We start from the raw sequence: 11,199 nt of genomic DNA on the forward strand, positions 1-11,199 counted from the left end.
GGTCGTGAGCCGGGTCTCTTGAGGTGTTTTCTGTGGGTGCTTGGGTAAGCGAACCTGGGGTAAGGTCGTGTGTCCTGGGGAGACTGGGTGTCACTGCCGGCACGTCCAGCAGACGTGGGTGTCAATGAGCAAGACAGACCCGGTGCACACCCCTTTCCTGGGCTCACATCCACTGGAAGCCTGCAGCTTGGGCGCCCCCTTCCCTCTTGGCTCCCTGCAGGGCAGAGGGTCTCCCAGGAAACGGGGCCTGCCCTTGTGGGGTCCTCTTACCGACTGATTCCTACTCTGACGGGGGCCAGGAGAGGTGAGGCAGGAGCCCCACAGACATACAGGGACCCCCGTCCAACCCCGCCTTTCTGGGAGAGTCTGGCTCAGGGCACAGGGCTCATGGCTGCGGCCGGCTGCTGGGGCCTTGGGTGTGCTAAGGGCGCTCAGGACTCCATCCAGGGGCAGGACTCCAGATCCTGTGCCCTGACTGATCTCCTGGCCACCCCACCCCCAAAGGCCAAGGGCAGCCCCGACACCCCTCTCTGCCCTCTCCTGCTCTCCCCCTCCCCTCCTCCTCTCTCGGGCTCCCTTTCTTCCATCCCGCTTCCATTCCGGACTCTGTCTCTGTCCCTCGCCCCAGCCCTGCGGCTGCGATCCCGGTTCCCTTGGTCTGCCCTCCCTCCAGGCTTCACCCGGAGCCCAGGTGCCGGGCTGGGGGTCGAGTGTCTGCACCGGAGCGGTGGGGCGGCCGGAGGGGGTGCCGGCCGGGGCCCCGCGCCGCCCCCGCCCCGCACTGGGCATGCCCCGGTCGCTTCTATATAAAGCGGCGCCGCCCGCTCCCGCTGTGCCGCCGCCGCTGCCGCCGCCAAACCCCAGCCGCTGCGCGCCGCCCGCCTGCCCCGCCGAGCCGCTGCAGCCCTCCAGGTACCCCGGCTCCTGCCCGCGCCCCCGGGAGAGCCAGGGAGGGGGGCCAGGGACCGGGGGCCAGGGGCCGTGGGGACCCAGCGCGCCCCCCGCTGGAAGGGCGGGATGCTAGGACCCCAATCGGACCTGGCACAACCCGCAAGGCTTGAGCTCTGTGGGGGTAGGTGGGCAGGACCCCCGGGGGCCGGGCCGCAGAAATCCCACCCCCTTGGGTTGGGGGGGGGTGGGGCAGCCTTGGACACATGCCAGGGTCAGGACACTTGGGCCTTGGCAGCCGCCTCTCTGTTCTAGAGTCTTAGGGGCTGGGCAGTGGGGTGCAGACTACGCTGCCCTGACTCCCTCCTTCGTCTCTGTCTCTGCCATCAGTCTCTCAGCCACTGCACCTGTAAGATGGTGAGTCTCCTCTGCTCCTTCCCCTCAAAAGGCCCAAGCCCCTTGTCAGAGGGAGGGCCCAGAGGGCAGTGTTTGGCACCCAAAAGCCTCACCCTGGGGGCTCCCCTGTGCAGACAGCTCAGACCTATGACCCCGGGTGCGTGGGACATGCAGCTGCTGCGGGTTGGGCACTTCTGGCTCCCCCAGCAGCCCCGGGGACGGGCACAGGTGGTCCCCTTTGGCGGTCATTCATTCCACAACATCTCTTGAGCCCCTGCTATGCACCTGACACCATTCCAGGCTTGGGGACATAGCAGTGAGAGCACGGTCTGGGCTCTCAGGGGATGCACACCTTCTTCTTCTTTTTGGAACACACCTTCTAAGTGAAGGCACGAGGCTCAGAATTTGGAACTGGTCAGTCTGGATTCGAGCCCAGGTCTCAGGCGCAGACGTGCCCTCCCGGCCGCAGCACACTGCATCCCCATGGCTGAAGGCTAAGCCTCACCGCTCTCCTGGGGTGGGACCGGGCAGGTGCCAGCCCCCCACCCCCCAAGGCCAAAGAAACCTTGTAACTTACCCAAGGTTGCTCAGGCTGTCCCCCAGAGGATAAGCCCACTACTGTCCCCACCTATGGTCACACACAGTCTGAGTAGCCTCACTGGGAGTTAGCCTGCCTCAGAGAGGGGCAGGGGTGTAAAATGTCATCCAAAGAAAGCATTTCTGTGACTCAGAACATCTGAAAAAGGGGCACCAGCTTTTTCCCCGACCAGTGCCCTGCACAGGGCTGGCCACACAGTAGGTCCTTAAGGCCTACCTGGGTGGCCATGGGACAGCTTCATCTACACATCCAGGTCTCAGCAGAGCTCCCCATGGTAATAGACAGGTTACCGAGGCCAGAGGGGAATGAGCAGCCCAAGTGATTGCTCGGTTCGTTCATCTGTTCTCAGTCCGTGTTTACGGAGCAGCTATGGTGTGCTAGGACTGCTTCAGTGAACAAAACAGACCAACACGTACGTCTAGTCCTACGAGCCAAGCTAGGACAGACCTCAGCATGGGATGGGGGGCAGTGGTCCAGCCAGCGACACATTGCTTCCTACCCTCCCCCCTGCCCCCCTGGAGCACTGTACCTGGATTTGCAAAGCATCCCTACCTACATGTTCCTGGTGACAGGCCTTCACCCCCTAATCCAACACCATCCCCCCGGGTTCCTAGGACAGTGTCTGCCCTGAACATAGCCCAAGGTTAGGGGTGTGGAGGGCTTATACCCTTGAGTGACTTAATGGGCCCTTTGCTCGCCCTACCCCAGACCCACCACTTCTGCCCCTCTCAGCTCTCCCTGGATCCGCTGGGTCCCGACTGGGACTGCCCCCTGGGCTCCAAGGACCTGGAGGAAGAGGAGGGTCCATGGGGAGGAGGCTCTGGCCTGCCGCCCCCAGGCTGCTTCCCTGGCTCCTGGCGCCAGGACGTGGGCCTGGACTGCAAGGGCTCCCTCGAGGGGGCGGAGGCCCGGGCCTGGACTGTCTACGGCTACAGCCTCCTGCAGAGCTGTCTGCAGCAAGCTGGCCTTCCGGAGACCCAGGACCGCAGCCAGGTGCCCCGCACAGGTGCCCAGGGGCTCCAGGGTGGGGGACAGCCCTGGGGGGCGGGGAGGAGGTGCTCTCAGCCCAGCCTGCTTCCATCCCTGTCAAGGTCAGCCCCTTCCCCCAGGCTCTGGCTGGATCCGAAGCCAGGGAGGCAAGGCCAGTCAACCTCGGGCAGGCAAGCATTGTTTCAAAGGGCATCTGGCACCAGTAAAGTCAGAGATCAAGGCTTCCCTCCTGTCCCCAGAAGACCCAGCCGTGGGATTTGTAATCTAGGTTCTGTGGAGTTGGAGCTCCTATAGATGGGTTTTGGGAGCTGCTGTGGAAGCCGCTAACAGTTGGGACCCAAAACTGCTTCCCAGTTTTATCAGTTTTATTTGTATTTATTTTTATATCTGTTTTTATAGATCAGGTGGCCACAAAAGTTCTATGTGGACACAGGGTTTCCAGCTAGAATACATGAAAATCACAGACTGGGAAACTGAGGCACAGGGACATTTCCCCACTCTTCCCACCCCCAGCAACTGCACCGCATGGGGGCCACGGGTCCCAGAGAAAGTCAGTGTCAGAGCCCAGGCTAGAACCCAGGTCTCCAGTCACTCAGCCTCCAGTACATTCCAGGCTAGCTAGAGAGAGGAGGGAGTCCGCCTCACCCGGGCAGGATGGGCAGGCAGCTTCCCTTTCCCTCTCCAGCCTGCACCGGAGGGACGAGGGATGGGGTGGGTGGGGGCATGGGGGGCGGGGCTATGGGGCAGGGAAGGGTAGGCAGCAAGAGAGGGGGGGGGAACCCCTCTTGAGCTTGGCCATGTTCTCCCTGCCCCCACCCCCCCAGGCTGCCCTGGTGCGGAGGTGACCTTATGCATTCTGGGATCCCCCAGCACCTTTCTGTCTGTGCTCCTGGAGGGTGGGGTCCAGAGCCCGGGTGAGTATGTGCCCATGTTCCTCCACATGCTCCGACAGAAAGGGCAGCCCTCGCCTGGCCCGGCCACATCCCGAAATACCCACTGACCCTGGCAAGTGCCTGCATTCCACTGGGCCAGCTGCCACGCTCTGAGTGGGGGTGGGTTCCCGGAGCAGCTGCCCCCCACTACCCAGGGCCCCGGGCTGGCGGTGGAGGGCATGGGGGCATGAAGCCTTCCCTGGCCAGCAACCCTCTTCCCTCTGCCCACAGGAAACATGCTCCTCTGCCTGTCCCCTGCTTGGCTGACGAAGGTGCCAGCACCCGGGCAGCCGGGCGAGGCGGTCCTGCTGGTCTCTAAGGCTGTGAGCTTCCACCCAGGGGGCCTGACATTCCTGGATGACTTTGTCCCCCCACGCCGAGCCACCTACTTCCTGGCGGGCCTGGGGCTGGGACCTGGCCGGGGTCGAGAGGCAGCTGAACTTGCCCGTGACCTGACCTGCCCCACGGGAGCCTCGGCTGAGCTGGCCCGGCTGCTGGAGGACAGGCTGCTGACAAGGCGACTGCTGGCTCAGCAGGGTGGTGTGGCCGTGCCAGCGACCCTGGCTTTCACCTATAAGCCACCGGCCCTGCTGCGGGGAGGGGAGGCCAGCCCGGGCCTACGGCTGGTGGAGCTCAGTGGCAAAGAGGACCAGGAGACACTGGTGAAGGAGGAAGTGGGGGCTTTTCTGCACTCGGGTGCCCTGGGTGATGCCCTGCAGGTAACAGGCTCCCGCCTCCGAGGTCTGTGCAGATGCCAGCAGGATAGAACGCGGGGATGGTTCCCCAGGCCTGCTGCGAACTTGGCAATGCCCTCCCTTCGTACCTCCGTTTACACACTGGATGCTCTGGTACCCCACGGGGTCGTGGGGTGGTAAGGAGGCCTGCTTCCCTTCCCCGTTGCAGGTGGCCGTCAAGCTCAGTGGCTGGCGCTGGCGGGGGCGGCAGGCCCTGCGTGTGCACCCGCGAGGGGAGCTGGGCGCAGTGGCGGACACGGTGCTGGCGCTGCTGGAGAAGCTGGAGGAGGAGGAGAGTGTCCTGGTGGAGGCTGTGTGCCCACCTGCCCGACTGCCCTTCCCAGGTGAGAGCCCCCGCGCCAGCCAGCAGTGGGAGCTCGGCTCACCCTCCCAGCGGCTCTGGGCCGGGCTCAGGCCTCACTGTCTTTCTCCAGGCAGTCCCCCACCTGGCCCTGAGCTGGCTGTGCGGATCTGCGCGGTGGTCTGTCGGACCCAGGGTGACAGGCCCCTGCTGAGCAAGGTGAGCCTGGCCCAAGTTTAGATCCTGACCCCGCCGCCACACCCCAGCCCAGCCCTCATGAGGGGCTGAGGGCCCCAGGCAGAGAGAAGACCTAACCTCTGGGGGGAGTCCTGGTGGTCTCTAGGAAGACTCCTGGGTCTGATGCTTTTCCCCTCCCTTTTCACCCTTCCTACCTCAGGAGCCCTGCCTGGTACTAGGTACCAGGGCCCAGGGCTGAATCCTCTTTCCAGGGAGCTCTTACCCACAGAAGAGGCTGACCCAGGGTCCCTGAACTGCCCGTGTCTGGAGTCCTGTAGAAGGGGCCTCCAAGCTGGGGAACTCAAGAAAGCTTGGGGATCCTCCTGGGAACACAGCTCTGAGCCAACCTGAGGCAGAGTCGCTCAACCCTGACCTCATGGAGGTCTGGGGTGGGGGGTACATCAGGGTGGCACAGGCCCCCAGGCCTGCAGGAGCTAGGAACAAGCGTATTGGGAACCTCCAAGGAGCAGAGAGACCCCGGCTTAGGTGGAAGCCTGGGTAGAGTTCCCTTAGGGTCTAAAGGACCAGAGGGCCCGGTGGCAGGAAAAGTGGTTTGTGCCGTGGAAGTCAGAGAGGCCTAGGCCACTTGAATGTCCAGTGAGAGGTCTGGCCTGGGTCTCAGCACAAGGGTAGGTGCGCAGGGGGTGGCGGGTGCAGGAGTCCTGGGCGGGCTCCTCCTGGGCCCACATCCTCAGCCACACCCTGGCCAGGTGGTGTGCAGCGTGGGCCGTGAGGACCGGCCTCTGCGGCACCAGAGCTCCTTGCCACAGACGCTGGAGGTGGCTCTGGCCCGGTGCGGCCTGGGTGAACCCGGGCAGGTGGCGGTCGTGCGACAGCGCGTCAAGGCGGCGGCCGAGGCCGCGCTGGCCGCAGTGCTGGCCCTGGAGGCCGGCCTGAGCGCGGAGCAGCGCGGCGGGCGCCGGGCTCGCACGGACTTCCTCGGTGAGTGCGCACCGCCCGGGGCGGGGACCGGGGGGCCGTGGTGTGTGTGTGTGTGGGGGGCAGGACGGCAGCCCGTGCTGAGCCCGCGCCCCCGGCCCGGCCCAGGCGTGGACTTCGCGCTGACGGTGCGGGGCCGCACGCTGACCCCCGTGGCCCTGGAGCTGAACAGCGGCCCGTGTCTGGAGGCGTGCGGCGCGCTCGAGGGGCTGTGGGCCGCGCTGCGCCCGCGGTCGGCGGCCGAGGAAGCGGCGGCCGCGCCGCTCGTGGAGACCATGCTGCGGCGGTCCGCGCACTACCTCATGGAGGGCAAGCAGCTGCTGCTGATCGGCGCCGGCGGCGTCAGCAAGAAGTTCGTGTGGGAGGCCGCGCGCCACTACGGGCTCAAGGTGGGCGGGGCGAGGGGCGGGGCCGGCGCGCAGTCCCGCCCCAGTGGCGGAGGCCGGGCCCTGGGCGCCGGGGCGCTGAGGCCTTTGGGGCGGGGCCCGCATTTTGGGGGGCGGAGCCTGCGCTGGGCGGGCCCGCTGGGGGCTCTAGAGCCCGGGAGTAGGGCTGGGGCCCGCCGCCCTGCCCAGGTTAGAAATCTAAACTTTTTTTTTTTTAAGATTTTATTTACTTATTTGACAGAGAGGGACACAGCGAGAGAGGGAACACAAGCAAGGGGAGTGGGAGACGGAGAAGTAGGCTCCCCACCAAGCAGGGAGCCTGATGCGGGGCTGGATCCCAGGAGCCTGTAATCAAGACCTGGGCGGAAGGCAGACGCTTAACGACTGAGCCACCCAGGCCTTCCCAAAACTTTTTTTTTTTTTTTTTTAAGATTTTATTTAGTTTTTGAGGGAGAGCGAGAGTGAGAGAGCACAAGCAGCGGGTGGGGGGAGCCGCGCAGGGAAAGGGAGAAGCCGAGCTCCATTCCAGGACTCCGAGATCACGTCCTGAGCAGAAGGCAGAGGCTTAACTGACGGAGACACCCAGAAGTTTAAACTCTTTTTGGCTTCTGGTCGAATTCTGTCTCAGCCCGGTGAAATGAGACCTCAGGAAGAGCACAGAGCCCTCCAGGGCAAAAAGAGCCCAGCGCAGACGCAGACGGGCAGGAGGGGCGGGGCTATCATTCAGGTTTCCTACCAGAACCAGGACCTTGAATGCCAGGCTAAGGAGCCTGACCCCATCCTGCAGGAAGGGCAGGGTCTTGGGGGTTGAATTCCTGAGGGCGCGAGGAGGGTGCTGGGGAGCAGCTTACAGATCCTGAATCAAGTTCCCAGCAGTGGCCTCACATTAAAGAATCTGAAGCCATGCCAGCAGAGTAGAGGTTCTTATCCGCTATGGAACAGATAAGAAAACTGAGGTCAGGTTCTTCACAGCTCTAATCTACCACAATGGTCTCCTCTCCCCTCTTCCACGGTACAACAGCACCCCCTTGGGAATTCACCCTGCCAGCCATTCCCATGCCTCTTAACTCCCTGCCTTGCACATTGTGCTCTCCACTTGGAATGTCTTTCTCCTCTTCATGCTGCCAAGTGCTACAGTGCTCCCAGCCACGCTCCCGTCTCTTCAGGAGCACTCTCTGCCCTGGGAACCGGCCGCTTTTGGTCTGTGTTTCCCCCAGCGGGCAGTGAGATTTGGGGTGCAGGGCCCCACTGGATTCCTCCATGGGCACCCCCAGGGTCAGAACTGTTTGGGTGAATGACAACCAAGAGGATGATGTCCCAAGACACCAGGCCACCTTTCTCAATTCCCAACCCTGGTAGTTTCCCTACAAGCTCTCGTCAGAGAATGAGCCCAGGAGCACCCCCTCTTTGCTCCAGCCTCCTCCTGCCCAGATCACACCCTCTGCCTCCTTCCTCTGGCTGAGTCTTACTCAGCTCCCAGCCTAAGCATTGCCTCTTTTCAGCTGCCTTCCCTCCCCGCCAGGCTGGGTTGGATGTGCAAACTCGGCACCTGCCATTTAGTCAGTCATCAAGGAATATATATATATTTTTAAAGATTTTATTTATTTATTTGAAACAGAGAGAGAGAGAGAGAGAGAGAGATCACAAGTAGGCAGAGAGGCAGGCCGAGAGAGGGAGAAGCAGGATCCCCGCTGAGCAGAGATCCTGATGCGGGCCTCGATCCAGGACCCTGAGATCATGACCTGAGCCGAAGGCAGAGGCTTAACCCACTGAGCCACCCAGGCGCCCATCAAGGAATATTTTTTGAGCCCCCTAGAACTGGCAAGTCTGTCTCCCCTGTGGGCCCAAACCATGCTCTAGGCCCCATCCGATTGTCCCAGCAACCAGCACAGGCTGAGCTGGATGTGTTGGGCCCTGGTGGTTTCCACAGCTACACCTGGTGGAGTCGGACCCCAACCATTTTGCGTCCCAGCTGGTGCAGACTTTCATCCATTTCGATGTGACAGAGCACCGGCGGGATGAAGAGAACGCACGGTTGCTGGCGGAGCTGGTGCGGGCCCGTGGCCTGCAGCTGGATGGCTGCTTCTCCTACTGGGATGACTGCCTCGTGCTCACGGCCTTGCTCTGCCAGGAACTGGGGCTTCCCTGCAGCCCCCCGGCTGCCATGCGCTTGGCCAAGCAGAAGAGCTGCACCCAGCTGCACCTGCTGCGCTGCCACGGGCCCCCTTGGCCCGCGCCCTCCCTGCATGCCGTGCCGTGCTGCCCACTGGAGAGTGAGGCCGACGTGGAGAAGGCCGTCCACCAGGTGCCGCTGCCCGGCGTCATGAAGCTGGAGTTCGGGGCGGGCGCGGTGGGTGTGCGGCTGGTGGAGGACGCGCCACAGTGCCGTGAACACTTTTCCAGGATCGCTCGTGACCTGCAGGGGGAGGCCGACCACCCCGGCATTGGGCTGGGCTGGGGCAACGCCATGCTGCTGATGGAGTTTGTCGAGGGCACCGAGCATGACGTGGATCTGGTGCTGTTTGGAGGGCGCCTGCTGGCCGCCTTCGTCTCCGACAATGGCCCCACGAGGCTGCCTGGCTTCACAGAGACGGCGGCCTGCATGCCCACGGGGCTGGCCCCGGAGCAGGAGGCCCAGCTGGTGCAGGCAGCCTTCCGCTGTTGCCTGGGCTGTGGGCTGCTGGATGGGGTGTTCAATGTGGAGCTCAAGCTGACCGGGGCTGGGCCGAAACTGATCGAGATCAACCCCCGCATGGGCGGCTTCTACCTGAGAGACTGGATCCTGGAGCTCTATGGTGTGGACCTGCTGCTGGCAGCAGCGATGGTGGCCTGCGGCCTGCGGCCTGCCTTGCCCACCCACCCACGGGCCCGTGGCCACCTGGTGGGGGTCATGTGCCTGGTGTCCCAGCATCCGCAGGTGCTGAGTTCCACCGCCAGCCGCGAGACCCTGCAGGCTCTCCACGACCAGGGCCTGCTGCGCCTCAATTTGCTGGAGGACATCCTGGTGCCCGGCGAGTACGAGGAGCCCTACTGCAGCGTGGCCTGTGCTGGGGAGAGCCCGGCTGAGGCTCGCCTCCGCCTGCTGGGCCTCTGCCAGGGTCTGGGCATCGATGGGCCCCACTACCCGGTTGCCCACTTCCTGTCCCACTTCAAATAGTGCCTCTCTCTCCCCAGACCCCTGCCCCAACCCTGGCCTGGCCCCCTCCCAAGGCCTCATGGCTGTTCCAGAGTGTCAGGGCCATTTGACAAGAAGGCCTCCCGAGCTAAAGGGCCATAAAAGAAAGTATGGTAAGGGGGGCCACTGGGCCCTCTTGCTGTCAGTTCAGCCCGAACGCCCCAGTCCTGCCCCACGAGTCTAGCCACGGAGAAGCAACAACAGCTGTTCATGCGCGCACATACACGACAGGGAGGTGGGAATGGGTCCAAACTTAGCCCCTCTTTGGCATCGCTCCAGGTCTGTCTCTCTTCCTGCAGGGTGCACCCATCGCGAGAAGCTGACTGGCCTCTGGCCTTGGATAAATCCCACAAAACCCTGAGATAAAACGGCCTATCCTCAACCCTCATTTAGCAAATCCCAGGATATTTCCAGAGCCCACTGACAACTTTTGGCAGTGCCCTGCCTGCCTCATTTGGCCTGAGCAGTAGAAGCAAGGGACCTGGGACCAGCAGGAACCATCTCCTCTCCAGGTAGACATCATTGCCCCGTTCTACAGATGAGGAAACAGGCTCAGACAGGAACAATCACTGCCTCAAGGTCATACCACAGTAGCCAGGGGGTCAAGGGACAAGCTACAAGGTCCAGGTTTCCACTTTTACTAAGTCTTATGTGCCCGCTCCACTCCTAAACCACACTCAGCTCCCTGCCCTCATTCAGATGTGGCCTTAAGATGAGGGAATGCCCCCTCCCAGGCAGCGCCCACCTTCTCCACCAAGCTTTGGTACATTGGCCTCTGGCATAACTAACCAGCACTGGCAGAAGAAAATCTGCACTCCCTTCCTGATTCAGGGGAGTCTGTCTCAATAACTCTGCCCCTGTGCAGCCCGGGAGTTGTGGCCAGCTCCGCAAGCATCCCTCTTCAAATAAAGGCTTATGAACTAATGAAAGGCCTGACATCTGGTTCTCAAGACTTGGAAAACTCCTCTCAGACTCAGCTAGATGGGAATTGGGGAAGAGAGGAGAAGAGGTGGCCAAGGGATACCTGTAGCCTCTGACGCTAAGGATAAACGCCATACTGGCTAGGCCTCTGTGTTGACCGTGAGCAGGGGCCTGCCATGGTCACTCACAAGGGGACTCAAACCTGAGGGTCTCTGGAGGGTGGAATCACAACCAGAGGGCCACATTCAATCAAATAACCCTCCTCCAGCCTGGAGACTCCTGAGTTCTGTCCAACTGAGTTCATATTTAGACTCCCCATCCGGCTGGAATGCACATCCAGACGGCCTCCAACAACAGTCAGAACTCTATCCAAGATCTAATGCAGCCTGAATTCACCCCTACAGAGCCCCATTCAAAGAGAATCCATGCTCATATCTTAAGTCACAGGCCAGGTTTGGTGTATTCACTTATTTATGATCTTAACAAAGTTTTATTAAGTGCCTATTCTGTACCAGGTAGCAAGATGACTAAATGTACTTAAACTGGCAACGTAGCAAACTCCAGCACAAACCCATATTTACAGGTGGGTCAGTGAGAACCGAGAACCTGGCAACAAAGCCCAGCCGTGACCTGAGCAATCACCCAGTAAATGCTCTGATACAGGGTCCTTGAGACAGGTGTCACATTAGGAAGACTGATGCA

The 11,199-nt window shown here is 62.1% G+C and overlaps 1 protein-coding gene across 24 annotated transcripts; it reads left to right on the plus strand.

The window, feature by feature from the left end:
- Window positions 1–734: 734 nt before the first annotated feature.
- CARNS1 (carnosine synthase 1) lies at window positions 735–10,505 on the plus strand. 24 transcript variants are annotated; one of them, XM_059149316.1, is made up of 11 exons: window positions 735–912; window positions 1,279–1,305; window positions 2,232–2,888; window positions 3,697–3,786; window positions 4,036–4,523; window positions 4,708–4,882; window positions 4,973–5,058; window positions 5,787–6,018; window positions 6,124–6,404; window positions 8,332–8,706; window positions 8,805–8,954. In XM_059149316.1, exons 3-11 carry the CDS (start codon window positions 2,564–2,566, stop codon window positions 8,814–8,816), a joined length of 2,064 nt encoding a protein of 687 aa, XP_059005299.1. In that variant the 5' UTR covers window positions 735–912; window positions 1,279–1,305; window positions 2,232–2,563; the 3' UTR covers window positions 8,817–8,954. The 24 variants fall into 24 exon arrangements, with proteins under 24 accessions (XP_059005299.1, XP_059005268.1, XP_059005260.1 ...); XM_059149166.1 differs by having other exon boundaries at window positions 744–912; window positions 1,187–1,305; window positions 8,332–10,505; XM_059149150.1 differs by having other exon boundaries at window positions 744–912; window positions 1,204–1,305; window positions 8,332–10,505.
- Window positions 10,506–11,199: the final 694 nt, after the last annotated feature.

This window comes from Mustela lutreola, chromosome 1 (assembly GCF_030435805.1).
Source record: "Mustela lutreola isolate mMusLut2 chromosome 1, mMusLut2.pri, whole genome shotgun sequence".
NCBI lineage: Eukaryota > Metazoa > Chordata > Mammalia > Carnivora > Mustelidae > Mustela > Mustela lutreola.

Bases quoted from the DNA above. Each gene is read 5' to 3' on its own strand.
- CARNS1 (XM_059149166.1), top strand. From the start codon at position 2,564: ATGGGCCCTTTGCTCGCCCTACCCCAGACCCACCACTTCTGCCCCTCT. The intron at 2,889-3,696 runs GTGCCCAGGGGC...CCACCCCCCCAG, and splicing joins CAGCCAGGTGCCCCGCACAG to GCTGCCCTGGTGCGGAGGTG. The intron at 6,405-8,331 runs GTGGGCGGGGCG...TGGTTTCCACAG, and splicing joins CGCGCCACTACGGGCTCAAG to CTACACCTGGTGGAGTCGGA.